Raw genomic sequence first — 27,328 nt, 5'->3', positions numbered from 1 at the left:
TTTCAATTATAGTCGATCTAATTAATTTCAATTTGATCACTTGTGTCGAATCCTCACTGAAATGTCGCATTAAGCTGTCCACACACTGAACAGCTTCTGAAAACGTGGGATTCTCTGAAATACAGTAATGTTCGTTGGTTCGAAATTGGTTCGTAAACGGATACACGAAAACCAAACATTAGCGCACCCCCTAAAAATTTTTTGACAGTTTTGAGTCCATGCAATTAAAAAGCCCATCCGCTAGTTGCACTGCAACTTTCGTGCAATTAGCGCACGAGTGCTGTACTGGGTGACAGAATGCGAATAGGCAGCCTTCAATGAAACATTCGTTTTATTCATACACACTAAACAACGTTAGAGAAATTGGAATTATCATTAGCGCCTTAACATTCGAGAACGTAATATCAGACTTCCTGATCCAATGTGGGTGGCAACTTTGACTGCATTTTTCCAAGAATTCTTTCGAAACCCCGATACTAACGTTACAGTAATATAAACGTACGTAACACTAGCGATACCCGGTTGTTTTTTGCATTGATTGTAGCACGCAAACAGTCCTAAAAGGCGATAAACAAAAATATGTTTTAAATGGAATCTTATAACTCGATCAACCTTACATTGCTAAACTGTAGCAGAAGGCGTAAATCCCGCAGCTAATCCAATTATAAGCTCCTGGATACCACGGCAGCGTTTGCTTGTACACCAAGGTATACAAGGGGGCCGCGGCTAGCGGTACCAGTTCTTCGAATGTGGACGACAGAGCAAAGATCTTGCCGATATCTTCCGGTGGTGCAGCATTAGAGACGAATGCCCTCGACATTGGATCCGAAACACCTTTCAGTAGGCACAGTGTGACGGCTAGAATGATCGATTTTTTTAAAAGAACTAATTTCATCCAGACATGCATTGTTTACCCAAATACAATTGCCACGATTCAGTCGCGACGGCCTTTACAAGACTATCCAAAAAAGCACTGTAGAAACCTATTGCAGCTATTCCAGATTCGGTCAAACCTAATCGCTTTTGTAGTACATACGAGCCGAGCAGATTCCCCACTATCAGGAAAATTGTGTTGGCCGTATTATACATGGTGAACTTCCGCACACCCCAGTTGAACTGCTTTCTCATGAAAAGAAAGAGGATCGTGTAATTCTCCTCTGTGAACGAAAGCGTTGTTTTTTCGTACCTATACAATAAATCTAATCAGAACTACCTACCATAAACAAAAAAGTTGGCTCCTACTGCTACTATTCCCATCAAAATTATAGCTCGGTTGTGTTTTCCTCGACTGCTGAATGTAGTTTTGAAGGTATCTAGCACTAAATCTGGACGGAATAGATAGCGCACTTTGGTGCAGAAGTCCGCCCTGCGTTGCGCTTCCTCTAGGACAACACTCTCCTGAACTCGGCATGCAATGTACAGCACGGCTAGAGAAACCGATCCAGTCGAAACAGCAAATACTGTGGTAGCATTGGTCATTCGTAGCAAATAACTGCTACTGAGATTGCCCAACAGCATTCCGCTGTATTGAACCGCCTCTAGAATAGCCATTCTGTGGCAAAGAGCGGAGAAGGTAAGAACTTTCTTATTACACAGATTATAAGTGTAACTCTTACTTGGTGCTTCGATTTTGCTCGTCAGTTACATCCGCAATGTAACAATAAACCGTTGTCATAAGAGTACAAATGGACCCGGTTAATGCCATCGGAATGCAGGTTATGAAATAGAACCAAGGATTGACCATATACTGACTGGAAAGAAAACATATCACAGTATCCAGCAGGTAGGATAGTAGACACCCGATAAACGTTGCTAGCAGCACTGGCCTGCGGCCGAATCGATCCGACCATGGGCCGATGAATAAGTTCAGCACAGCGGGGAGGATAGAATTAATCATCGATTCCACCATCAGGATATTCGCCGTGTAAGGCTGCACTCGAGCCTCCAGAGCTTGCACATCGGCCGATTCATGTTCTTTCCCCAGCTGGGCACATTCCGATTTATTAACGCCAAACGAAACGGTGCATGCCTGGTATATGAGTTGGTCCGTTAAAACGGCCGCTATTGGAAGTAAAAAAAAAGAATTCCGTAATGTTACACACAAACAAACATTCCAGTCGGTTGTCGACTCTCACATGAAACAAAAAACGCGTAATTTAGTAGAAGCACCGGTGGCTCCAGCAGAATTTTGCCCCTGTATGCTGGTGCAGATACTGATGGCTGCTGATGCTCAGAAATAAGCGAGTTTTGCTCTAGAATAGGCTCCTCACTGGAATCGTCCATTCTATTTCGTTCTCTCTTTATTTGTGTTGTTGGCACTACTATCGATCAGTGCCATGGAACGCATATAGCAGCAAGCTAGTAGTCTAATCACATTACACTGCACTAAATGTACTATTTGATGATAATTTACTCCCGTTTTTTAGTGGTTGCATGGTGAGCACCAATGGTCAGTCACTGATAGTAAAAACTAACCATTAGCCACCTATCGAAGAGTGTCTACCTTTCTCACGCGGTCGCTCATCATCCAAGTATGATGACAGTTCTACAAGGTATGCTATTCACGTCGATGCATCAGTATTAGTGATCGTTATGAACTTTTTCCAATTTTGTATGAAATTTGAAATGATTTTGCATTTTAAATTAAACTTATAAAACATACTTTCCTGAAAAGTTTTAGAAATGATGTTGAAACATGTTTTATTTGTGGGGAATACATAAACATGCTGCGGTTTAGGTAAAATATGCTGTTTTTCCTCAATTTGCCGGTAACCTTTTTGCACTTTTCGTTTTTTTCTTGTACTCTAATAGCGCTTCTAAATAGAGTCGCTTATGTTTCATACAGCAACAAAAGTCATGAACTATGACAATGACTAAGATTATGCTCCAACTATTAGAAATATAGCATTTTTATATATTTTATTTCGACATATTGTCGCAATTTTTCACACTAAATCTAAATGAATATCAATTTCTAGTGTGTTTTAACTGGAGATTCACTCTCCAACCAAAACAATCAGATATAAAACAACATAAAACGAGAAATTTCCAAAAATGTTCTGAATTCCATACAAAACGCGAAATTTTTCATAACGATATTTGTTTGTGTGCGTGGATAGACAAAAATGTAGCATACCTTGTAGAACTGTCATCATACTTGGGCTCATCATGTCTAATCTGACAAGCGAACCTATATATTGTATAGGTTCGCTAAATCTGACTGAGACTACTACATTGAATGACATGAGGAGAGATGAACCACGCTTCTGAGCAGAGTTGCCAATGTTCCAGTTTAAACTGGATTCTTCCAGTTTTTTTCAAGTGATCCAGTCAAACAGTTTATTCCCAAAATCTTCCAGTTTTTTTGTTTATCTGCCAGTTTTATCCAGATTTTCTGAACACTCAAGCTCCGACTGGTTTGGAAATATTTTTACAACGTAAATTTTGTGGATTGATGAGTCATTGTAGCAATTCTCAACAGTATTTTCAGTATTGTATCTTCTCGCACGAAACACGGCCAAAATAAAAATCGTATTGCATGGTTGAGATGAAAAAGGCAAGTAATCTTAGCTTTTTTCTAAACCTAACAAATTGGTTTTATCAGATCTTGAAGAAAAAAAAATTAAGTGCAATGATGGGTTAATGTTATATAAAAATAAAAACAATCCGTCTCATAGATATTATTTAAAGGCGACATTCTCCAAATTTATTTCGGTGGCGTAGCAGTTGAAAATTGTTCGAATAATTAGATACCTAGGGATAGCGATCTCAGAGATAATTGAAATTTAAACTTCACAGATGTAACGTAAGAAAACGTTGCACCCGTTCTTTTGTTCAAAGTTAAAATAAATGAATAAAGCATCATTTTCTTGATTTTGCGATGAACTGGTTGCGCCATTTGTAATTTTGATGCTGTAAATGAAGTTTTTCAGTCTACAATTTCAAACCTTCCAGTTGGTCTCGAGGTACGATGCTGGCCTAACAAGCCAGTCGTCGTAGGTTCGAGTCTCGGCTCGGGAGAGGCTGTTAGTGTCAATATTATCGTAGCGCTAGCCCCGCAATTGTCCTGTACATCCAACAGTTGGCTGCGAAGTCTGTGTATAATAAACAGAAGGTCAAGTTCCGATTCGGAATGTAGCACCAAGGCTTTGCTATTTTTGCAGTCTACAATTTCAACAAAAAGTAATCCCGAAGTTTCTCTATTTGAAACTTATTTTGGATTCAAAAACCATCACAGAAAAGCTCTCGGACAATTTATTTTTTAGGAATTTTGCAAATTTATTTGGAATCCAGTTTTTTCCAGTTTTTTCTTCAGCATTCTTCCAGTTCAATTAAAAATTTTATTGGCAACTCTGCTTCTGAGTGTGAGTGTGTGAGTGTGTTTTGAATTTTTAGAGTGAAATAGTTTTTTTTTTATTCTCGCTTATTTTCCGTCGATCTAGTTCCGCCACTGTTGTTGTGCCAATCACCGACGCCCGGGGAGGCGACTCCACCCAGGACCCTAATTCACGACCCGTTTATTAACGGACCGGCGCCAACGGCTTTACTTCCTCATGCGATGGAAGGCGTGATCCCAGAGATTTTTCGCCTCAGAAAATCTCCCGGTGTCGGCTAGGATTTAATCTAGACCAGTTGGGTTGGTTGTGAGTGGATCACGCCACCTCACAACCATCGACACCTATGTCGACGGTGGGATTCGAACCCAGGCGTCGAGCGTGGTTGGCGGAGACGTTACCAACCACGCTAGGCCCCCGCTCTATAGTGAAATAGTTGTTTTTAGCATTATGTATATACATTGCGAATAACCGGTATAACGCCTTTCTGCAAAGTACAGCAATAATTAAGTGGACAACAGTGGGGCTAGTAATGGTTTCTAGTAAGATGCTGAAGGAGAAAAACAGCAGAAAAACATTAAACAATAAGTTTTTCCATAAACTATATAGAAGTATTAGATTAAGCATTTTATTATTAAAGTCTGTTTCTAAAAATGGGCCGAAAGATTACATTAAACGCATAACCTGCGCAACAAATTAATACTGTTACGATTGAAAAATTGTGTATTCAGCAGACACTGTAATAGTGAACCTATAGATATGAGAAAGTGGTGAGTGTCTTGTCATTTCTCTAATGTATAGGTTCGCTACTACACTGTAAGGTGCATTCTCAGAGGTAATTCTGATGTAGATTAAGTCTGATGTAATGTAATAATCGGCCGCACGCAAACAACTTCGAGTACACTAGAATTTATAATAAATTTAAAAATTATTTTTATTTTATTAAAATGATAGAAAACCAGATCAATCCACTAAGTAATGGGATGAACTTTTGTTGTACCGTTGATTATTTCTCAACATTAAAAATAGGTAAAGCCTTACTGCAACCTTCTACTATCGGAACTTAACCTTTTGTTATTATACACATACCCCACGGCTGGTTGGTAATCTAGAAAATAATTGCGTAGCTAGCGCTAGCAATAAGCCTAAAAATATTATTTTACAATTTTTCATGTACAACTTATACTATGTTAAGGGAGTCTCAAAGCTAGAAACGTGAATTTGAAACATTTTGGGATTAATAATTGACTTGAATTATATGACTTGAATTTTTCTTTGATATGTTGTTAGGTCATACAAGTGTCATTTCATCATTCCGAGAAAAACGAATTAGAAACCTCAAAACTCACAAAATAGTTTTATCTAGAAGAGATCATTTTTTGAAAATCTGGTTTTTTATTTAAACTGCAAAAGATTAGCTAAACACTGATGGCCTTGCAATTAAGGAGTAATGAGAAGCAAAAACGGTTAACATTTTCAAGAAAAATTGAAAAAAAATTGAAGGCAGAACGATTTGTTTGGTTGGACAAAATTGCACTGGTCGAAAAAAATGAAAAAAAGTGCATTCCAGAAGCTCAAACCGGAAAAAAATGAAAGATTATAATCAAACAAACCGTTCCCGTATGCAAGATTTCAACCTAATCAAAAATGACAATTGAAAAAAAAATATTAAAATTGATAGGGAAACGGCTGGGTAATAGTTGGTATAAAATAGACCCCAATGTGGTCCAGAACATAATGTATGATAATGTGTATGACTAGTAGCAAATATCTTAAATACCAATATAGTTCACTTAGGTGAAATTATGAAGACAAATTGAAAATGACAGAAGCGTTTGTCACCTTTTCTACCGCTAGGTGCGCCACTTCTGATTTAGTTCTACACGACATGCGAAAAAGAGTAACTTTTGACAATAATATTACCCTAATGGGTACACTGAAAAAATGCACATATTATTGTGAAGTGGATTCGGCCGAATATTTTATAATAATAAAGTTCGCCTATGTATGAGGCAATCCATGAATGGTGTTCCACGGTTTGTACGTTTGTCGACCTCCCACAACATTTTGAGTTGTAAAATGGCGACTTCCGGTGACTGGAAAACTGCCGAAAATGATCAAATACCACCAAATATGGGTGTTTCTTTAACCAGAATGACGCTCAGAGGCCAGAAATTGTCTCCAAATGCCATTTTAAAATCCAAGATGGCGACTTACGGTTTCTGAAAAATAGCCTGAATTGACCAAATACCACCCAATTTGAGAATCACCGGATCCAGAATGATACAAGAAGCTAAAAATTTAACTCAGACACCAGTTTGAATTGTAAAATGGCAACTTCTGGGAAACAACGGAAATAACCGAATACTACTACATATGGATATGTCCGTAATCGAAATGATGTAACGAAGCCAAGCATTGACCCTGGACACCATTTTGAATTCGAAGATGACCACTTTCAGTTTCTGGGAAACAACGAAAATAACTGAATACCACCCAATATGAGTGTTTCCGGAATAGAGGTGATGTACTAAAGACAAAAGTCGAGTATGCTGTCATTCCGATAAAACCAATAATTTCAAACGATATAAACAAATAGCAAGAAATCAATGAATTTGGAATGTTGAAAATTATTAAATTAAACACAAAAATAGGCGGGACGAAGTTTGCCGGGTCAGCTAGTAAATACATAAATATGCTGGTTAAAGCAAAGCTCCAAGTGATGAATACGAAGATTAGAACTCGAGAGCAAAAAAATCGGAGGGATGAAAAAAACAAAAAAATACTTTCAAAACGAGGAAAACTAAACATTAAATAAAAGTTCTTGCATAACAGTTGTTATCACTTATTATGTTTGTTTTGTTAAATATCTTTTATATATAATAAAATAAAGCTTTTAAACCAATTACAACATTACATGTATCCATACTTAAATTGTTAAATTGATAGAACATTCAAGTGTTATCTGAGCTAATAGTTGCACAACAACCATATACGACTATTGACAACCATTGTGCGGTTTCTCCTTTTATCTTTTCCACGAGGTAATTGAAACATTCATTTGTGGCCTGATTATTGAGCTTGAGCTCAAGGTGCACGTTTCGTAGTTGCTTCCCGTGATGGATCTGAGCTAGTGAAGTTACACAGGGAACCACGTATACAGCAACTTGAGATTAGTTTACCATTTACACGTCGTGGCCTGATTATTTGAATATTTCTTCTTCGTGCCTCGATAAGCTACATCTATTATATTATCAATATTTAACTCTCGGAATGGCGTTAGTTTTACATACAAACAATATACGCACGAAATCTGCAACATATTTTTTATAAACAAACAATATACGTACGAAATCTTCAACAAGTAATTTTTTTCACATGATTTGAGGTTTTTTCTGTGAAAGTATAAAATACTAAACTAAATCTAATTTTGAGTAAATTCAGTTTCGTGTGTGAAATTGTCGGTCACACGCTCACAGAAATTCAACAACAATGCACAGTGGTACAGTGAGGCAATGTAGGCGGACATGAGTTTTTCGATGCGATTTTGTGGTGTAAGAGTAAATTTTTTTTCTAAGAACTTGTTTCTTATATTTAGTCTATTTTTTTATGTGCAAATGAAAATTAGGGTGGTCCTGAAATCGACTAAATAAAAAACTAACTTTTTTATTTGCAGAAATAAATGTATGCATTCATCGGCACAGTTGTAGATCAACTAATTTTAAGCAACTTTCGGTATTTCTTCAAAATATTTATACAATATTTGTTCTTTCAAATGATACCAAAATTAATTATTTTATTTGCCCTAATCGGAGACATCAGTATTTTAAAGGGGCCTATTTTTAAAATAGAAATAGTGAAAACTTTTCATCTGTACAATATATCGACAATGTTTTTTCGTCAAAATTGGCGTATTTTTGATTAAAGTTACCGAAGAAAATTTTGTTTATAAATTTGAATTGAAGAAATAGAGCGAAAAGATTGTTTTTGGAAACCAAATTTAATGTCTACAAAAAAGTTTTTTTACAAAGTTACTTAGAATTAGTTGATCTACAAGTTTGCCAAAGAATGTTTACAATTATTTATGCAAATTAAAAAGAGTTAGTTTGTTTTTATTTCGTTGATTTTAGGACCACCCTATATTTTATTTGCACATAAATAGAGGACTATGTATAAGAAACAACTTTTTACAAAAACTATGGCTTTAAACCGCAAACCAAAATCGCAACGAAAAGCTCATGTCCGCCTAAATTACCTTACTGTACCACTGTGCAATGAGTTTAGTTACCTTTCTCACCACAAGAGGGGGTGTTCCCTGTCTGTCTTCACGGAAATATATGGGAAATTCGAGAGTGAACTATATTGTTATTTTAAGATATTTGCTAGTAGTTAGCTACCACTGGTGTGTTGGTGGTTGACCCGTCACACACGTTACAGCTCCAGGACGATCTGGGAGGCGGCCGCACAAGTCGCACTCCAGATATCCGCACATCCTCTGGACTAGGTTGTCTAGAGTAATGCCAGGCCCACTCACAGCCATCAGTCATTCCTCGCCCTTACGAAACGGGGGCATACGAAGAAGACATGCTCAGCAGTCTCCTCCGCCTCTACGTACTCGGGACACATGGGGGACCCCGCGTTTCTGAACCTATACATATGAAACCATGGCCTGACAGAATCTGCGTCAGGTGGAAGTTCATATCGCCATTGCGCCTTTCGACCCAATCCGTAATGTGTCGGTGCTTCAATCTGGAGCATTCCCGCTGCCAGCGGAGCATCGAGAATTACCTTCTGGTACCTCGTATGCCCCTTGGGTCACGTTGGTCGAAGCATTCTCTGTCCTTTTTGATGGCGATGCTGTTACGCATCACGCCGGATAAGACACAGATTACATAGTATGACACCATACGATACCACTCGTAACTCTCAGGCACATGAGTAATTGTTGTTAGTAATTGTTAGTTCCTATTTCGAACGTAAGTTTGTCGTCAACCATAACCCCCTAAAGCACCTCAAAGCGATCTCTGAAGGTAATGGTGTAGTCTCCGACTCTGAACACCGCTTATCCCTTCGATTTATGGATGTTCACAACCGTGACCTCCGTCTTATGATACACTATCTCCAGTTTCCTGGAGCGCATCCAGTCCTCGACCTTGCGTATACAGTGCGCGGCCATCAACTCGACCTCCTCGATTGACTCGCCATAAACCTCTAACATTATGTCGCCTCTAACATTATGTAACCCGACGATGGCAATCCCCTACAGGAAACTTGAGTTTCAACACCCCGTCATACATGACTTTCCACAACATCATCGGGCCCAGGATGAAACCTTGCAAAACTCTTGCGGTGACTGGGACGCACTTTTGACCCTCCTTCGTGTTGTAAACAAATACAAAAACAGCCCGGGGCCCTTTTGATCGCCAGCCTGATTGCCAGATTAGTGATACCTTTAGAAGCTGGTGCCTTGCTCACCTTTAGGGAGTTGTCGATCATGTTGAGTTCCTGATTCGTAACCCTCGTCTTCTCCTCAACCTCGACATGGCTGTTGTCATTTACGGTCTATGCCTGAGATACTAGTACGTCGGACGTGAGACTCGACCGCCGGGGGCCAAGGACTTGGTTCGTAGCGTGGAAAGAGTCCCTCGAAGATACGCTCCAGCATCGCTGGTGATCACTCTGCAGGCGCCAGCGTGTCTTTGGTTTTGGTCATTACGTCATTCCACCGATTCGTATTGGCACTTGTACATAGTCTATTTGAACAGGCCTTCTTGCTTGCCTATATCGCACTCTTTAGCATCGATCTTGCAGAACCGAATTCTGCACGGCGCTCTGTCCTCTGTTCTTTGTTTCACGCACGCTGCATCCTTCATATTGCACGGAGGCACGCATTGCGAAAGAATTCTACGAGCTCCTTGAGAAAACGTAAGGGGAGTGCGCACAACAGGACATAAAGATCGTCATCGGAGATATAATCACACAAGTCGGACGAGAGGAATTCTTTCGTCCCGTTATTGGTAGGGAAAGCCTTCATTCTACCACCAACGACAACGACTTGAAGTTTACCCTCAGGGCCCGAGGAATGCAGCCCTTTGTGCCAGTTCGTGATATTCTCGCTCAGCGAAACTTGCCATACATGCTACTTGTTTATAGCTATTTGAAGAGCATCAAAGTGCCCATTTAACAGCGAAACGAATCTACTATATAAAAATGGAATTCCGTAACGCTTGATCTTATTGATATTATTCCCTCAGTCTCTGTGGTGTTCAGTAATCATCATCATTGTGAATCGTTCTAAATCAAAAATAATAAGCGGTGACATGTAGGTTTTTAAACATGAAAATGTTCGCTGATATTCAGGAAAGACATTAGTTATAAAAAAAAAGTTATCTAATTACTAAAACTTGAGAAATTATTCACAAAACTACGTAAAACATGCAAAATTCTGAATATCTGTGCTAAATTTGCCTCTAAATCAAAATTCAAAGCGATGACATATGATTCTTTTTTCACTAAAATGTTTGCTAATGTTCAGGGAAGACATTCGAGGAAAAATAAGTAGTATCTGGTTACTAAAACTTGAGATATTATTCACAAAACTACGTAAAACATGCAAAATTATGATTTTTCATACTTAATTCGTCTCCAAATCAAAATTCGAAGCGATGACATGTGATTCTTTTTTCACTAAAAAGTTCGTTAATGTTTAAGAAAGATATTTGAGAAAAAATAATAGGTATCTAATTACTAGAACTTGAGATATTATTCACGAAACTACGTAAAACACGCAAAATTATGACTTTCTGTGCTAAATTTGCCTCTAAATCAAAATTCAAAGCGTTGACATATGATTTTTTACTCTAAAATGTTTGTTAATATTCAGGGAAGACATTCGAGGAAAAATAATTAGTATCTGATAACTAAAACTTGAGATTTTATTCACAAAACTACGTAAAACAAGCAAAAATATGCTGAATTTGCCTCTAAATCAAAATTTCAAGCGATGACATGTGATTTTTTTTACGTTAAAATGTTTGTAAACGTTTTGGAAAGACATTTGAAGGAAAGTAACGAGTATCTGTTTACTAAATCTTGAGATTTTATTCACAAAACTACGTAAAACTTGCAAAATTATGACTTTTTATGCTGAATTTGCCTCTAAAACTAAATTTAAAGCCATGACATGTGATTCTTTTTTCATTAAATGTTTGTCAGCGTTCAGGAAAGATATGTAAGGAAAAATAATTAGTATCTGATTACTAAAACTTGAGTATTATTCGCGAAACTACCGAAAACACGCAAAATTATGGCTTTCTGTGCTAAATTTGCCTCTAAATCAAAATTCAAAGCGTTGACATATGATTTTTTTTCACTAAAATGTTTGTTAACGTTCAGGAAAGACATTTGAGGAAAAATAAATAGTATATGATTACTAAAACTTGAGATATTATTCACAAAACTACGTGAAACATGCAACTTTATGACTTTTTATGCTGAATTTGCCTCTAATCAAAATTTAAAGCGATGACATGTGATTTTTTTACATTAAAATGTTTGTGAACGTTCAGGAAAGACATTTAAAGGAAAGTAACAAGTATCTGATTACTAAAACTTGAGATTTTATTCACAAAACTACGTAAAACTTGCAAAATTATGACTTTTTATGCTGAATTTGCCTCTAAAACAAAATTTAGAGCCATGACATGTGATTCTTTTTTCATTAAAACGTTTGTCGTTTGTGATTGTGATTTTTTATGCATTAAAATGTTTGTTAACGTTCAGGAAAGACATTTGAAGAAAAGTAACAAGTATCTGTTTACTAAAACTTGAGATTTTATTCACAAAACTACGTAAAACAAGCAAAGTATGACTTTTTATGCTGAATTCGCCTCTAAATCTAATTTCAAAGCGATAACATGTGATTCTTTTTTCATTAAATGTTTGTCAGCGTTCAGGAAAGATATGTAAGGAAAAATAATTAGTATCTGATTACTAAAACTTGAGTATTATTCGCGAAACTACCGAAAACACGCAAAATTATGGCTTTCTGTGCTAAATTTGCCTCTAAATCAAAATTCAAAGCGTTGACATATGATTTTTTTTTTTCACTAAAATGTTTGTTAACGTTCAGGAAAGACATTTGAGGAAAAATAAAATGTATATGATTACTAAAACTTGAGATATTATTCACAAAACTGCATGAAACATGCAAAATTATGACTTTTTATGCTGGATTTTCTCTAGATAAAAATTTAAAGCGATGACATGTGATTATTTTTTCATTAAAATGTTTGTTTATGTTAAAATATAAAATGTATGTTTGAAGATGATTTTCTGTATGCAGCAAAACAATATTGCAACCTTCTAATAGCGCTCTCGATCAACCAGATTAGTTGAGAAAATTCGTTATCGATATTGTTTTAGCACATTTTGCATGTTGTAGGATAAGAACAACGATACACCGTGCCCCAGAGCTGAGTCGAGAAAAATTGCAGTTCGAAAAGATTCTCGACCTGATCGGGGATTGAACCCGATATCACAACCGTGTGGGAGCCAATCGACATCGCTAACCTCAGAGCCACGAGGACCACATACAGCAATCAGAATACAGAAAATCACCGAAAAATATTTTATTTTAATTTATACGTTTTTATACGATTACATGCGAAACTTTGACTTTTTATGCGCAATTAGCTTCTGAATCAAAATTCAATGATTTGCTTTTTTTTTTGCAATAAAATGTTCGTTGTTCTTTCATCTACAATTTTTTTTGATGAATAATCCATGTCTCGAGCATGAACATTTTACATTTCTGATGTTTTCGTAGTTTTGTGAATAGTTACATTTTACGGCATTCGATTTACTTTTGTACTTTTGAATTTGAATTTGATTTTTATTAGAGAGCTTTTAACCAGAAGGTCATTCAGCTCTTAATCTTACTGTTTTACTTCTTTTGCGTTAATCCAAACTAGAACTCACATTTAGCTGCAGGAAAGGTTACGATTTATTTGTTTGAATATCGATTGAGAGGCAGCTTAACCATTAAAAAACTTTTATTTTCTTATTTTCTACAAAGTTTTGTGGATTAAAAAATGGCGACCTCCGGTTTCAGGAAAATAACCTAAATTGATATATGGCCAACAATTTCAATACTTCCGAAAGTGGACCGCCATACGTCATTTTATAGCGATAACACAATTTTTTTTTCATTAAAATGTTTGTTAACGTTCAGAAAAGACATTTGAAGAAAAATAACAAGTATCAGATTACTAAATTTGATATATTATTCACAAAACTACATGAAACATGCACATTTATGACTTCTAAAGTGATATTTGGCCAACAATTTCAATACTTTCGAAAGTGGAACTCCATACGTCATTTGGAAATCCAAAATGGTGACTTCCAGTTTCTGTAAATCAGCCCAAAATCACAAAAAACAATCCAATATGGGTGTTTCCGTTCTGCGCGTTCTCAGAATATTAAAGTAGGGTATCGAACGTCTTCGTCAGTGGTTTTCTTTGGCAGTTTTGCTGGCGCAATCTTATGCAAAAAAGGTCCGAAGAAAACCACTGACGAAGACGTTCGACACCCTACTTAAAGTGATGATGGAAGTATAAGATGTAAATTATATTTTTGAAGTGAGTTGAGCTAATGCAGCAATGAAATATAAAAAAAATCTATCTTTGAAACCTTTGATCCCGAGCATCGCCGGGAATGTTCAACTAGTCTAGGATAAAAAAAAACACATGTTAGTTTTAGTATTAGATATTAGGGTGGGGAAAAATGATCGATTTTCCAGAACCAAGCTTTTTTGGTTTCCTTTGGGGCCCCAAACAACCCTTAACTTACCGGAAGTCGATTGGTTTTGTCTCCGCTTGGCGCATTGCATTTCAAATTTGTATGAAAATTTATATGGGAAAACCTACTTTTTTGCATTTACCTGTCTAAAGAGCTCAATAATAGTCCAATAATGCACTACATTATGTTAGAGTACACTAGAGTCGCTTTTTACGCGGGGAATACCTGCCGCGTAAAAAAAACCGCGTTAAAAAACGCGTAAATTCCGGAATCCGCGTAAAAAACCGCGTAAATTCCGGAATCCGCATAAAAAAACCATCGTTAATTTTGCATTCGAGTGAAGGGAAACCGAAATCCGGGCAATGAAAAAATACCGCGTAAATTCCGGAATCCGTGCAAAAAACCGCGTAAATTCCGGAGTCCGCGTAAAAAAACGCGTAAATTCCGGAATCCGCGTAAAAAAGCCGCGTTAAAAAACCGCGTAAAAAGCGACCTTAGTATTTTAGATGCCTAACAACTTTGCCGAAGACACTGAAGAGCTAGGATGTCCATAAAAAGAGCTATAGCTGTTCAAAGTTGAGTATGTCGATTTAAATGCAGAAAATCTTGTTTCCTGCCAACATTACCAATGTACCGGTGTCAGCAGGATTCCCATCAGAAGTAACCTGTTGTAACGAGTTTATACACTCAGCTGGATCAAGCAAACAAATTTAGGTCAACATTCTAGGCGTAGGTAGAATCTACAACGTGTTTCTGAGGTCACTTCTGATGGAAATCTGACTGACGCCGGTACACTGGCAGTGTTGGCAGAAAAAATGATTTGCAACATAAATTTTGACATACTCAACTTTGAACAGCTCTAGTATTTTTTTTGGGACACCCTAGCTTTTTAGTGTCTTCAGCCAAGTTGTTAGGCATCAAAAAACCTACCATTTGAAGTCATAAAAACTTTGGTTAAAAAAAAAAACCTATCATTTGAAGTTGGGTTTTCCATACAAATCTCCATATAAATTTGAAATGCAATGCGCCAAGCGGAGACAAAACCAATCGACTTCCGATAAATTTAGGATTGTTAGGGGCCCCAAAAAGAACAAAAAAAAAACTTGGTTCTGGCCTTCTGCTATCAAGTTTCGTTTTTTTCCATATAACGATTCCCCACCCTATTAGATATAGTTTCAGCTCGTAGTCGGCAGCGAGGATTAAAAATTTATCTTTAGCTTATAAGATATTTTAGACCATAAGGCATTAGATATAGTTGGCTCCGTAAAACATTAATTTGTATTGTGCCGTGTCAAATAAATGTTATGTGAACAAAAAAAAACGACTTGAAGTTAGTGAACTTCACCGTGATCAGGACAATGGCCATCTGTAGTAACCATTTTGCACGGGTGAACATTCGAAAGCACACCTGGAGACACCCCAAGGGAGAGGCTTCCAGATCGACCACATCCTGATCGCCGGCCGGTACTTTTCAGACGTCATAGATGTGCGGTCCTTTCGGGGGCCAAACATCGACTCGGATCACTATCTCGTGGTAGGCAACATTCGCGCCCGGCTGTCCAACGTATTTAAATCGATATCGGCGAGGAAGATATGTCTGGACATCCTGAGGTTATTACCGGAAGGAGTTGCTACACAGTATACTTAGAAAGCTGATATACGGATCGATGAACCATCTGGAATGGACTGAACGAGTAGTGGAAGCGTGTGAAACAGCACGGAGTGGTGCAATGTTGAGTGTCTAGAGGTGACGGAAGAGAGGAACCGGCCCTACGCCAACACGTTAGTAGCAGTTGTCGTGTGACTCTGGAAAGAGGCTTTACTGCCATAAAAAACGTGAGCACTACGATCGCGTCCTCGCGGAGGCGGAGAATTGTTTCACCAGGCACGACACGAAGAGCTTCTATAGAACGATTAATGGAATCAGGAACCGGACAGTGCCAATACCTGCCTGGTTGGGGAACCTGATTACCGCTAAATTGCAGGTGGCCAGGCGTTGTAGGCGACATTTTGAAGTGGTGTTGAACGGTGAGGAATGTAGAAGAGTCGTCGTGAGGCACAGGATAGAAATTGGGGAGGACTGACAAGCTGTGGACCCACCAACATTGGACGAGGTGAAAAATGCTTGCAAAGAGCTGAAGAACCACAAAACCGTTGGAAAGGACAGCTTACCGGCCTAACTTTTCAAAGTCGGGAGCGAGCGGCTGTGTAGTGCAATTCACCAGATTATCCTAAGGGTATGGTCTGAGGAATAACTACCTACGGACTGGTTGGAAGAACTATTTACAAGAAGGGACATAGAGTCGACTGTAGTAATTATCGAGGCATAATCCTCTGAATTCTCCCAATCCCTCTCCTCTATCCTGTTTCAGAGACTGAGACTGTTGCAGGAAGCCTTTGTTTTAGAATACCAATGCGGTTTTCGAGCGGTGCGAATTACAGCGGACCAGATGTTCACCTCGAGACAGATCCTCGACACGTTTCGAGAACACAACTTGCAGACACACCATCTAACTATAGACTTTGAGGCGGCGTACGATACAGTGAAACGCAACAAGCTGTGGCAAATAATGCTTGAGCATGGTTTTCAAATAGTTTTCAATAGTTGTCTATACAAGAAAAGGCTTAAAGCAAAGAGGACACACCACAATAGATCTAAGTACAGGTCGCAGTGATATAATGTCCCCAACAAGGAAAAAATGATTTTCAAAAAAAACTAATTAAACTGATACGCGCGACTCTTGACGGTTTCACATCAAGCGTCAGGCAGCGGGCGAATTTTTGGACGCGTTTGTGACGTTAGAAGGTCTGATGTAAGGTGACGGGCTCTTGAACTTGCTGTTCAACATAGCTTCAGAAGGTACAATACGAAGGGCTCGCATGCTTCTGTGCTGCGCGGACAACATTGATATAATTGGTGTTTATCGTAGAGCTGTTGAGGAGGCCTTTACGGTTATCAGAAGGGATGCTGCGAGATTTGGACTCGCCATAAACACTGCCAAAACGATGTTCATGGTGGCTGACAGCGAACGTGGTAGTTCTGCGTGTGTTGGTGCTGCGGTGGAGGTGGATTAGGATACTTTCCAAGTAGTCGACGAATTTGTTAATCTTGGTACTCTTGTGACATGTGAAAACGAGGTGAGCCGCGAGGTGAAGAGACGGAATGCGGCAGCGAATAGGGCCTATTACGGATTGCATAGCCAGCTTAGGTACAGATCCATACGATCCATACAGCCTACAGATCCATACGAAATTTGCGCTCTGCAGGACTCTGATCCTAGCGGTGGCGCTCTACGGACATGAGTAGTGAACGTGAAAGGAGGCCGATTAACGAGCGTTTAGGATGTTCGAGCGTAGAATCCTGCGATCAATACTGGGAGACAAACTAGAAAATGGGATGCGGCGCAGGCGCATGAATCACGAGCTTTACGAAGTATACAAACTCGCAGGTTACAGTGGGCTGGCCACGTAGCACGAATGGCGGATGAGCGACCGGCAAAGATAATATTTTACAGAGAACCGGATAGAGGTTAACGATTTCGAGACAGACATTGCACGAGTTGGATGTGAGCTGTCGACGAGGATGCCAGAGTAGCGGGTGTAAGGGAAGATTGGAGAGGAGCAGTCCAAGACCAAATTTATTGAAGGCGTATTCTGGATTCGGCATAGGATCTCAACGATCTGTCGCCATAAAAGTAAAAGTTAGTAAGTATCGCGATTCTAATTCTATCGATTGCGAGAGAGTGATGACGACGGTGACGCGTCCGTCCACCCTACCCAACACAAGAGATGTACAAATGTTCACGCAAGTTATTTCATTACGAAAACCGAGCGAAGAGTATGTGTATCGCGGTTCTATCGATGCGAGAGTGATGTTGTTTTCAGAAGCATATGAATGCCTCTAGGTGAGAAAGCAAACGGATTCGAACCAATTGAAAAGGTGGTGGTGATTATGATGAGGAGCCTGAGAATAAACCCATGCTCAAGTCCTTTGATGATCAAAAATGACCTGCTTTTAACAAGATTCGATCTCACGACTATATGCTTACCAAAGCAGACTCTGTAACTTTGTGGTTTCCAGCTCCCCTCGTGTACGACAAAAAAAAAGGGAAAGGGAAAGAATACATTTATTTTCAATTTCAACCAATCAGAAGCTTCTAAGCTAAGATCGTGTTCACAACTAGTTTTTAATAATTTATGGTTGCAGTGAGCCAGAAAATAAAGCTCTCCAATCTACTATGCATTCAGGCAGTGCGCATCTGTTGGATGGAATGTCATTTCTAAACATGCATCAAATCTATCACGTACTGAATAGTGATGTTATGAGATCTCGTTTCGACAATCAGTAAGCTATGAAACACTGTCCTTTTAAAACTTGTGGAGTAGCCTCCTCTAGAATTGATGAAAGATATCATGCACCCATTCTGCTTTCCTTTCATTATACTGCGGACGTTTTATTCGTAGAAGAGTATAATCTTACAGCACGAGATTTTCGAAAAGCTCACTATGGCATTTTTGAAAAACAGTAGAGTAGTGCAACCACGACGTGAATCAGCTTGGAGTAATGTTGAGCTCAAAATGCTGAAACGTCATTGTTCATGGACCTCTGGAGCGTATCAAAACAGTCGTTGAGTGTGCCATTCGTGATTTACTTTAGCCAGTCATATGGAAAATAAAACAAGAAACTGTGCAAACATGCGGAACAAAATCCCGAAAATAATCCAAAGGATAGGGCTCATAAGTTTCGTCTTCACAAATCAAGAATGTAAATTGTACTGTACTCCGCACTTAGTATTGATTTCTGTTAACTCAAAAATGTTATTGGTTCGATTGATCAGAGGAACTTTTCAACTCCTATGACTGGTGATAACCTCCTGTGCCGTGATGCCTATACAAAGGATCCGTCATACTGGTCCATCGAGCAGTACGCCCGTGATCGCGATGGATGAAACAACGTTTAGCTCGAGCAGCATGTACTCCAGTGGCGAGGAAGAGATTTTGGCCAGCGAAGGATTGCGGCTCAGTCGTTCAACCCGGTGGCGGGAACGAAGTCGTCACGTGAGCTACGAACCGGCGGTGTTATTGTTTTGCTTTGCGCTGAGCTTATCGGGTAAGTCACGTGAATCCCCAAACAACTTTGTGTGAATGATACCTGAAAGCATTTTCTGGGGGTTCCAATAGAAATTGAGTTGACCCATCAAATCATCTACCAGACCTGCCAGGTGCAGGGATTTGAACTGCACGATTGCCTTCTGGTTGGAACAGGTGTCAGCACTCCTGGCGTCGCAGAAATCGAAGCGCAGGTTAAACCAGCGGCTGCAACCGTTACGACAACGATAGTGGTTATCAAAGCGGTGATACCCGCCTTCAGTGCGATAGTGTTTGGCGCGTGGTCCGACCGATACGGAAGAAAGCCGGTCGTTGTGATAGCGTCATTCGGTAATAAATTGCAAAACAAACAATTGCTCTTCGATGCTCATGTACACTGATAACTTTTTCTTGTCAAAGGTTTGCTTTTTTCGTACGTCGGCCTCGCCGGGCTGCACTATTTGTCCTCGTTCATGCAGCTGAATTCTTGGTATTATGTGGCGGCCTATATTCCATTTTCCGTGGTAGGTGGAATGGCGACTCTGGGAGCAGCCCTGTTTGCTTTCATTGCCGACGTGACAAACGATCAAAACCGTACAGTCAGGATGGGTTGGATGAATGCTTTCATGTTGGCCGGAACACTTGCTGGTTTTTGTTCTAGTAAATATATTTTGGACTGGACTAGTACGACAACTTTTTTTGTGATTGCAACCATTTGTGTGCTGCTTGGGCTACTGTACACTGCGCTACTGGTTGAGGATAGTATCATTCCGAGTTCCGACGGAGAACTTGGGCCAAGTCTAGGGGAGTTTTTCTCTATCAGTCTAGTACGAGACATTGCAAAAGCCGCGAGTCGAAAGAGAACACGCTTCGTGTGGTGGATTCTGTGGTTGATCATCTTTTGTAACGCGCTGATTGAGCTTGCTGCCGGTGGCAGCTTAGTGGAGTTTTCGTTCATCCATCATAAGTTTGACTGGAGTTTGATGCAATACAACCACTTTGTGCTTATCGAGAGAGGACTTGCTGTGCTGGCAAATGTTGTAGGAATATTGGTGTTGAAAAGGGTAATAGTAACTATTTGCTTCATATGTTGTACAACAAACAAACAAATTCAAATAATAGCATGACACCCTTATTATAAACCTTGAAAACGAAACTAGATCAGATCTAAAAAATCGGAATAGAAAATTCCTAATCCAGAATCTCAAGCTTATTTGTTACAAACTATAGAATGAATTTTCAATTCTAGACTTTAGAACTCGAAATTAGATTTTAGATTACCTTAACGACTTTTAAAATTAAAATTATCAATAGCTTTTCGAGTGGACCGACACCGTTGTCGCGCTAGTATCGATCATAAGCTATATCGCTGGCTCTACAACAAAAGGATTTGCCGCCGAAGGATGGCAATTCTATCTTGCCTGTGGGCTGTCATCGCTCAAGGGAATGGAATGGATCGCTCTGCTTTCCGTGTCCACTTACTTTCTGCCATCGAATGAAATAGCCAAGTTCTACGCGCTGGCATTCTCCTTGATTGGACTGATTCCACTGGCCTCCCCGTACTTGTTTGGGTACGTCTATGAAGCAACCGAAAGTAGTGGACCAGAGATGTACAATTTTGTGGCGGCTGGTATATACAGTTTAGGTTTTTTGATTCTAGGGTGAGTGTGCATTTTTATATGAGTGAAAATTGTAACTGGAAAATGTTTTTATTCAGGTTGATACAATGGCTTGTTAACAGACGCAACCAACCGGAGCTGTTGCTGTAAAAAATCACATGGAATTAATAATGCTGGTAATATTTAAGTGATTACCGAACTGAAATAAGAGCTGTTTATTCTGACAAGATTAAAAATCAAATTGACGCTACTACAAAAACATTTTATTTCATCATTTTCCTGGACACTGCGAAGCGCATGTTTTTAGTCCTATTTCTCAAACCAGCTGATTGTAGAATTTTTTTAGCGTGGTTTATCGTGATTCTTATATGAACTGCCGGAGAGGACGCTAGCAATTTGTCTCTCAGGAAAAAAACTAAAACCTTCAACAATTTTCTGAGCTTTGAATTTTTTAGATCGATTTGATTGACTTTTTGAGAATAAATTTATATCTGACCGGTGAATCTCCTATATGTTTTTTTTTATATCCGGAGAACCGTCATTGTTTTTTCACTCTGAGTTCACCGTGAAGTGACTTCCGTAATAAGCAGCAATATAAAACGACACGACAAAGTGAATTTTTTTGCACGACAACACTCGATTACATGTTGCTCACGTTGTCAAAATCTATCTGGAAACGCTGAAATGGTACGTTCTACATCACTTTTCGTACTCTCTTGACATCGCTCCATCCCGAGCAATGACTCATGACCTGGCTGACCAACATTTCCGCTCCATAGACTATGTTTTTGAATTGTTGAAAAAAATCGATTGTTGAATTTTGACCGCAAAAAACGATGGTTTTCAATTTTTACACCTGATAGATTTGCTTTATTTTTAAATAAATCTTACGAAACTATCACCGTGAATAGAAAAACATTCCAAAACAATTTTTTTGAACGAAATGAGAATATGAGTTTCTTATACTGTCGTACGAATGAGATACGACTGTAAATAAGAATAAGAGCGACCCAAAACAATTGTTTGATTTCTCTAATTTAATAATTGGACATTTCAATGTGGGTGCCAAACAAATTTCACAGCAAATGTACATGCTACCGTTGATATTATAATAACATCCGTGAATTTTGAGACTAGCTGATATTCGAGTAAGGAATTTCCCGATATCTGTTAACAAGTATGGGAACCTGGTTACTGCTAAACTAACAGGTGCAGCAAGTTGGAAGGAAAACTTCCAGACATTGTTAAGCAGTAAGCAGCAAAGGTTACAAAACGGAAGAAATTTGGAAATTGTACGTCAAGCTGTGAAACTACAAGTAAAAGGAGGTTGAAAATAGCTTTTTGGGATTCGAAGAACGGTAAGACCGCTGGGAATTAGACTTGTAAATGGTCACGGTAGATCAATTATTCACTGCGATAAAAGTTTTCTTTTGCCGCTGACGTTGGCAAGGCTCACTGTCTAAATACATTCCTGAACAAACGTACTTGCCACCAGGACGTTTCTTTTCTTTCAACATATTTTGAGATTTTTTCTAGGAAAATTACGTTGTGCGCGGAGATTTTGGAAATTACTTATATCTCTGTTATTGTAATAATGTTTTCTAACGAAAATACAATTTAGTAGACAACACTAAATCAGAACAACATCTCCAAACGAATAAAAAGTGCATCTCTTAGATGCGCGAATGTTATTCCTTCATTTGTTCTGTGTGCGAAAGCCTGGGTGGAGTCGCCTCCCCAGGCGTCAGTTATTGGCACAGCAACAGTGGCGGAGCTAGACCGACGGAAAAATAAGCGAGAATAACGGCAGCGTACGACGTAATGAGCTATAACAGATAATGTCTGAACTCGTATCCCTACCTCTACGTGGTACCGACTGTAATACGAGCAACCAAGGGAAGGTCGGTGAGCCGGTGGGAACTTGGTTATATGCTGACAGCAAACGGGGAGCTGTTCTCATAGAAAGGCATAGGTAAGCGTCGACAGTCTCATAGGAAGGCATAGGTAAGCGACAGCCGACAAAATTTGGAAACTCGTTACATGGAACTGTAGATCGCTGAACGCCCCGGATGGCGACCTAATTCAGCTGGAATAGCTAGAACTCCGCCACTTCGACATCGTTGCGCTCCAGGAGCTTTGCTGGAAAGAAGAGAAGTGGCAGGCGATCAGCCGCAGGTTATGTTTGTTGAGAATAAAAGACCGGTTCTACAACTACACAATCCTCAATGTGCACTGTCCTTACGAACGAAGACCCGATGTAGAGAATGAAGCGTTCTACGCACAGCTGGAAAAACTTTACGATAGCCGCTCGCGTAGAACCATCAAGATCGTCATCGGGGACATGAACGCTCAGATCGGTAGGGAAGACATATATAAGCCAGTGATCGGCCTGCACAGCTCCGTGACGAACGTCAACGGCCAGCGATGCGTCAACTACGCAGCTTCTCGAAGACTGGCAGTCCGAAGTACCTTCTTCCCCTGGAAGGAAATCCACAATAACCACCTGAAGGGAGAGCACCTGAAATTGACCATACTCTTATCGATATGGCCGGTTCATCTCAGACATGACGAATGTACGCACAAATCGCGGAGCGGTATCTTTGCACTCAAAACTATCGACCGTATAGCGCGACATCGCTGAGCCCCGCGGCTCAACTGCAAGCAGCTCCGGGACTCCCAGACAGCGGAGGAATACGCGCAACAGCTCGAAGCGGTAGTACCTGTGGCGGAGGGACTTAGTGCATCGCCATCCGAGGACGGCTGGTGTAGCATCCGCACAGCTATCGGGAAGACTGCAACGGCGACACTAGGAGTGGTAGCACTGAGTGGCAGTGAATGAGAAGAACCGGACCTGGGAAGAGGAAAAGCTGCCAGACATGTGGATGGAGGGAGTGGTCTGCTCCATCTACGAGAAAGGCGACAAGCTGGAGTGCCGCAACTCGGTATCACGCTTATCAATGTCACCTACGAAATACTCTCACAGATCCTGTTCCGTCGTCTATTACCTTTGACAAGAAGGTTCGTGGGCCAGCACCAAGCGGGCTACGTGGGAGCCCGTGCCGCCATGGACCAGATCTATACAGACAGACGACGGAGAATGGCGACGGCGCATGAGCCATGAAGTGAACCCCATTGCACACCTGGCGAAAGTCAATAGATTGCGGTGAGCCGGTCACACCGTAAGAATACCGAACGACAACCCTGTGAAATCAATTCTCTTCAGAAACCCTGCCGACACCAGAAAAAGAGGAGCGCAGCACGCACGATGGTTCGATCAAATCGAATGAGACTTGCGGGTGATGAGCCGCTTGGGGAACTGGCGAAACACAGCCCTAAAGCGAGCAAAATGGCGACAACTTCTTGATACAGTACGAGCCACCACGGCTCTCGTCTGATTGATAAGGTAAGTTCCATGTTTCGTGGAAGACATTCGTCTCATCGGGATTGACCGTAGGGCTGTAAAAGAGGCGCTCAGACCTTTTAAGAGACAAGCGGCGAGGTCGGAGCTTATAACAAATACGATATAACTAATATAACAATCTATGATTAAAGTTTTCATCTGAAGACTCGTACAAAACTAGTTCATCCCGGTGACGCTTCATGGACATGAGTCATCGGAGCAAATAGAAGCCGATTGACAAGCGCTCGGACTGATAATGATAGACATTTATAAGTAGTTCGACGCTAGACCGTCCATCACGGGCTGTTGCCACAGATATCCAAGGAATTCAAAAAATTTATGTTGTTTTTTCGAAAAAACAGGAGTCCTGTTTTTTATATATTTTGTAATACTTCACAAATCTGATGTTCAGGTAGTCTTGATAAATTAAAAGTAATATTATGTTCTCCTATGTTCTTTTCAGGATTTTTTAGAGTTTTTCTTCGAAGCGACACATTTGTTTATCTGTGGCGTTGATATATGAGGCACAATTGAGTAAGTCAGCTCAACGCAATCAAAAATTTTAAGTTACAGAGGCATGAACTCAACACTTATGAATTTAGTGTTTCAATTTGCCCCAGCTAAAAGGCAAGTTGAAATGAATCGCATTTGAAAAAAAGTTGAAATGAATCGCATTTAAAAAAAGGCAAAAAAGGAAAAATATTGAGCAAGATCGCGCCAAATGACCTATGGTCGAATATCGACCATTTTTGATTTGAATGAAACTTTGCACACATATTTGGCCTAGCAAACTGAGCATTTTTCACAGATTTTTTACACCCATGAGTTACATTCTGAAAGGGCGTATGCCTTTTGGCATAGGTTTTATTCGAAGCATTGTAGCCCAGAAACCGTTGGTTGTTTAGAAAAATTGTCTGAAAATGAGTTGTAGAGAATTAAAAATGCACCATAAAAAAATATACACTGTACAAAAAAAAATTTTTTTGACCAAATAAAATTAAAAATAAACAATAAATTTCAATTAAAAAAAAGGGTTGATTTTTTTTTTTTTTTAAAGAAACTTGACGTTAATACGCAACTTTTTAAAAAAAAGTCCAGGATGGAGAAATTAAAAATAATTTTTTTATGGTAGATTAATTTTTTTATAAAAATTCTAATTTAAACATTTTTCAGAATATTTGTATTCTGATGATTTCAAAAGATGCAGAGAGTCATTTTGAATCAAAAAGCTCTTGGTAGTAAACATTCTAATCGGTTTCCAATTTTTTTTAAATTTAAAGCCCTATTTAGAGTTCCAAGCGAAGTGAAAATCTCATACAAAATGTTCATTTTTTCACGCCCGTGAAAAATGTAACCTGCAAAAATTTCACTTCGCTTGGAACTGTAAACAAATTCGATTCAGCGAAATCGAAGGTTGTGGATCTCATCTTTTTCACTTGGGTTTACTTTTCTCACGCATGCAAACGCTAGTGGAAAAAGCAGCAGCAAGCGAAAACTTGATTTGAAGTGCGTTTATATTCTGTCAGTTGCAACCAATTTTCACTTCGCGCGGAGTGTAAACTCGAGAATTTCGCTGCACTTGAACCACCCCTTTGGCATCACGCCATGTTTCAAGGGCTAACATCTCAACATATGTGTAAACGAGATAGCATATCACCGCTTCTTTTCATACATCTTTATCTTACTGCTGACAGCGGGCACAAATTAATTTGATCACAGGACATGAGTTCATTGTCATTCACTGTTACTCGGTATAGGGATGCCAAAGGCTCGACTTAAACTGTAAACTGACGGCTGGTGAAATACCTGCGTGATCCACGAAAGGGTTTTCACGTCAGTTTTCGCTAGCGAAAATTTACGTTTTTTCACTTGTCAAAGTTTTCACTTCGCTTGGAACTGTAAACTATGCTTAAGCTCGCAAAATTAATAATATTTCGGAAAATACACGTTTTTCTTAATTTGTCCATGGTTTTCCAGCAAAAACCCTACGTTCATCGGAATGCTTGATCAAAAATATACAATTCATTTTTTGACAACAAAACGATTGGGTAAATAACTCAAGCGCTAAACCTTAGCCTACCTACACGTTCCCCCTTGCCGAATGTTTTTTAAAAAAAATATGTTTGTCGTGCAACACTTCCTACTTGTTTACTAATAATAACTGTTTGTAAAGTACGCAACCAATAACTACTGGGTTACCTATAATATCTGTCTTCGTTTATAAATACGATTGCACTACACCATATGTGTTAGTAACAGTTTGCATTTTGTGAAGATGAATAAAGTTAAAATGGAGTACACCTAGCCCAAATGCTGTAAACCCTTTCCTGATCATCGGTGCTCATCAAGCTTACGCAAATTAAACGAAAACGTAATTACAAAATAAAAAATATTGAACAGTCAAGCTCATTTTAATACGTCTTTATCAATTTGTGATTCGTGTAGTTATTGAGATGATAGTCAAGCCACCATTCATCCCTTCGTTGTTTACTATTCAGAATCTGGAACACATAAGAATACCAGCTTCATCATAATATCGGAAGTGCTCCATCATGATACTGTTGCGGTTCAGGTGTTCATTGCCAAATTGATGAGTTTTTTGAAAACAACAATAGAGTTGAAAAAGCGATATTAATGTCTTATGGAGCTGCTTCACAATATAAAAATAGAAAAAACTTTGCAAGTCTTTGCAAGTTTAAAACAAAATATAACGTCGATGCAGAATGGCATTTTTTTGTGACTTCTCATGGTAAAGGCCCATGCGATGCAATTGGTGGCATATTAAAACGAATGGCAGGAAATGCAAATTTAGCTAAAGAACATGAACATCCCATTACAAGCGCAAAAGAATTGTATGATTGGTCTAATCAGAAAAGTAATAAAAATTCATCTAAAATGTCATTTAGTTGGGTATCATATAAAGAATATGAACAAGGAGTAACAGAATGGAGCAATATTTTCAAAAAAAACTGTAATAATAGCTGCCACACAAAAGTATTACTCTTTTGTTCCGATTTCAGAAAATAAGATACAAACGAAGCTGTTTTCAAAAGATAACGAATCATTTACTTATGATATATATAAAA

General features: G+C 39.2%; 3 protein-coding genes across 3 annotated transcripts in view; 1 reads left to right on the top strand and 2 right to left on the bottom strand.

Annotated features, from left to right (window-relative positions):
- The window catches only part of LOC129719454 (uncharacterized), a 90,822-nt gene that overhangs the window by 39,947 nt on the left and 23,547 nt on the right, over positions 1-27,328 (bottom strand). The window lies entirely within an intron of this gene.
- Positions 314-2,530, bottom strand: LOC129719452 (proton-coupled folate transporter-like). Its single transcript, XM_055670768.1, has 6 exons — positions 2,136-2,530; positions 1,617-2,061; positions 1,218-1,552; positions 915-1,157; positions 618-858; positions 314-557 (listed from the first exon to the last, which is right to left on the bottom strand). The coding sequence occupies exons 1-6, from the start codon at positions 2,281-2,283 to the stop codon at positions 509-511; spliced, it is 1,461 nt and encodes a 486-aa protein (XP_055526743.1). The 5' UTR covers positions 2,284-2,530; the 3' UTR covers positions 314-508.
- LOC129719450 (proton-coupled folate transporter-like) lies at positions 18,989-21,337 on the top strand. Its single transcript, XM_055670767.1, has 5 exons — positions 18,989-19,245; positions 19,317-19,574; positions 19,644-20,287; positions 20,538-20,884; positions 20,941-21,337. The coding sequence occupies exons 1-5, from the start codon at positions 19,020-19,022 to the stop codon at positions 20,990-20,992; spliced, it is 1,527 nt and encodes a 508-aa protein (XP_055526742.1). The 5' UTR covers positions 18,989-19,019; the 3' UTR covers positions 20,993-21,337.

Source organism: Wyeomyia smithii, chromosome 2 (genome assembly GCF_029784165.1).
Source record: "Wyeomyia smithii strain HCP4-BCI-WySm-NY-G18 chromosome 2, ASM2978416v1, whole genome shotgun sequence".
Lineage (NCBI taxonomy): Eukaryota > Metazoa > Arthropoda > Insecta > Diptera > Culicidae > Wyeomyia > Wyeomyia smithii.
This window is presented reverse-complemented; position numbering and strand designations above follow the sequence as displayed.

Coding starts and splice junctions, on each gene's coding strand:
- LOC129719452 (XM_055670768.1), bottom strand. CDS start 2,283: ATGGACGATTCCAGTGAGGAGCCTATTCTAGAGCAAAACTCGCTTATT. Junction 1,158..1,217: donor AGCCAACTTTTTTGTTTATG/GTAGGTAGTTCT, acceptor TTTCGTTCACAG/AGGAGAATTACACGATCCTC. Junction 859..914: donor ATCGTGGCAATTGTATTTGG/GTAAACAATGCA, acceptor CGATCATTCTAG/CCGTCACACTGTGCCTACTG.
- LOC129719450 (XM_055670767.1), top strand. CDS start 19,020: ATGCCTATACAAAGGATCCGTCATACTGGTCCATCGAGCAGTACGCCC. Junction 19,246..19,316: donor CTTTGCGCTGAGCTTATCGG/GTAAGTCACGTG, acceptor GGGTTCCAATAG/AAATTGAGTTGACCCATCAA. Junction 19,575..19,643: donor CGTTGTGATAGCGTCATTCG/GTAATAAATTGC, acceptor TTCTTGTCAAAG/GTTTGCTTTTTTCGTACGTC.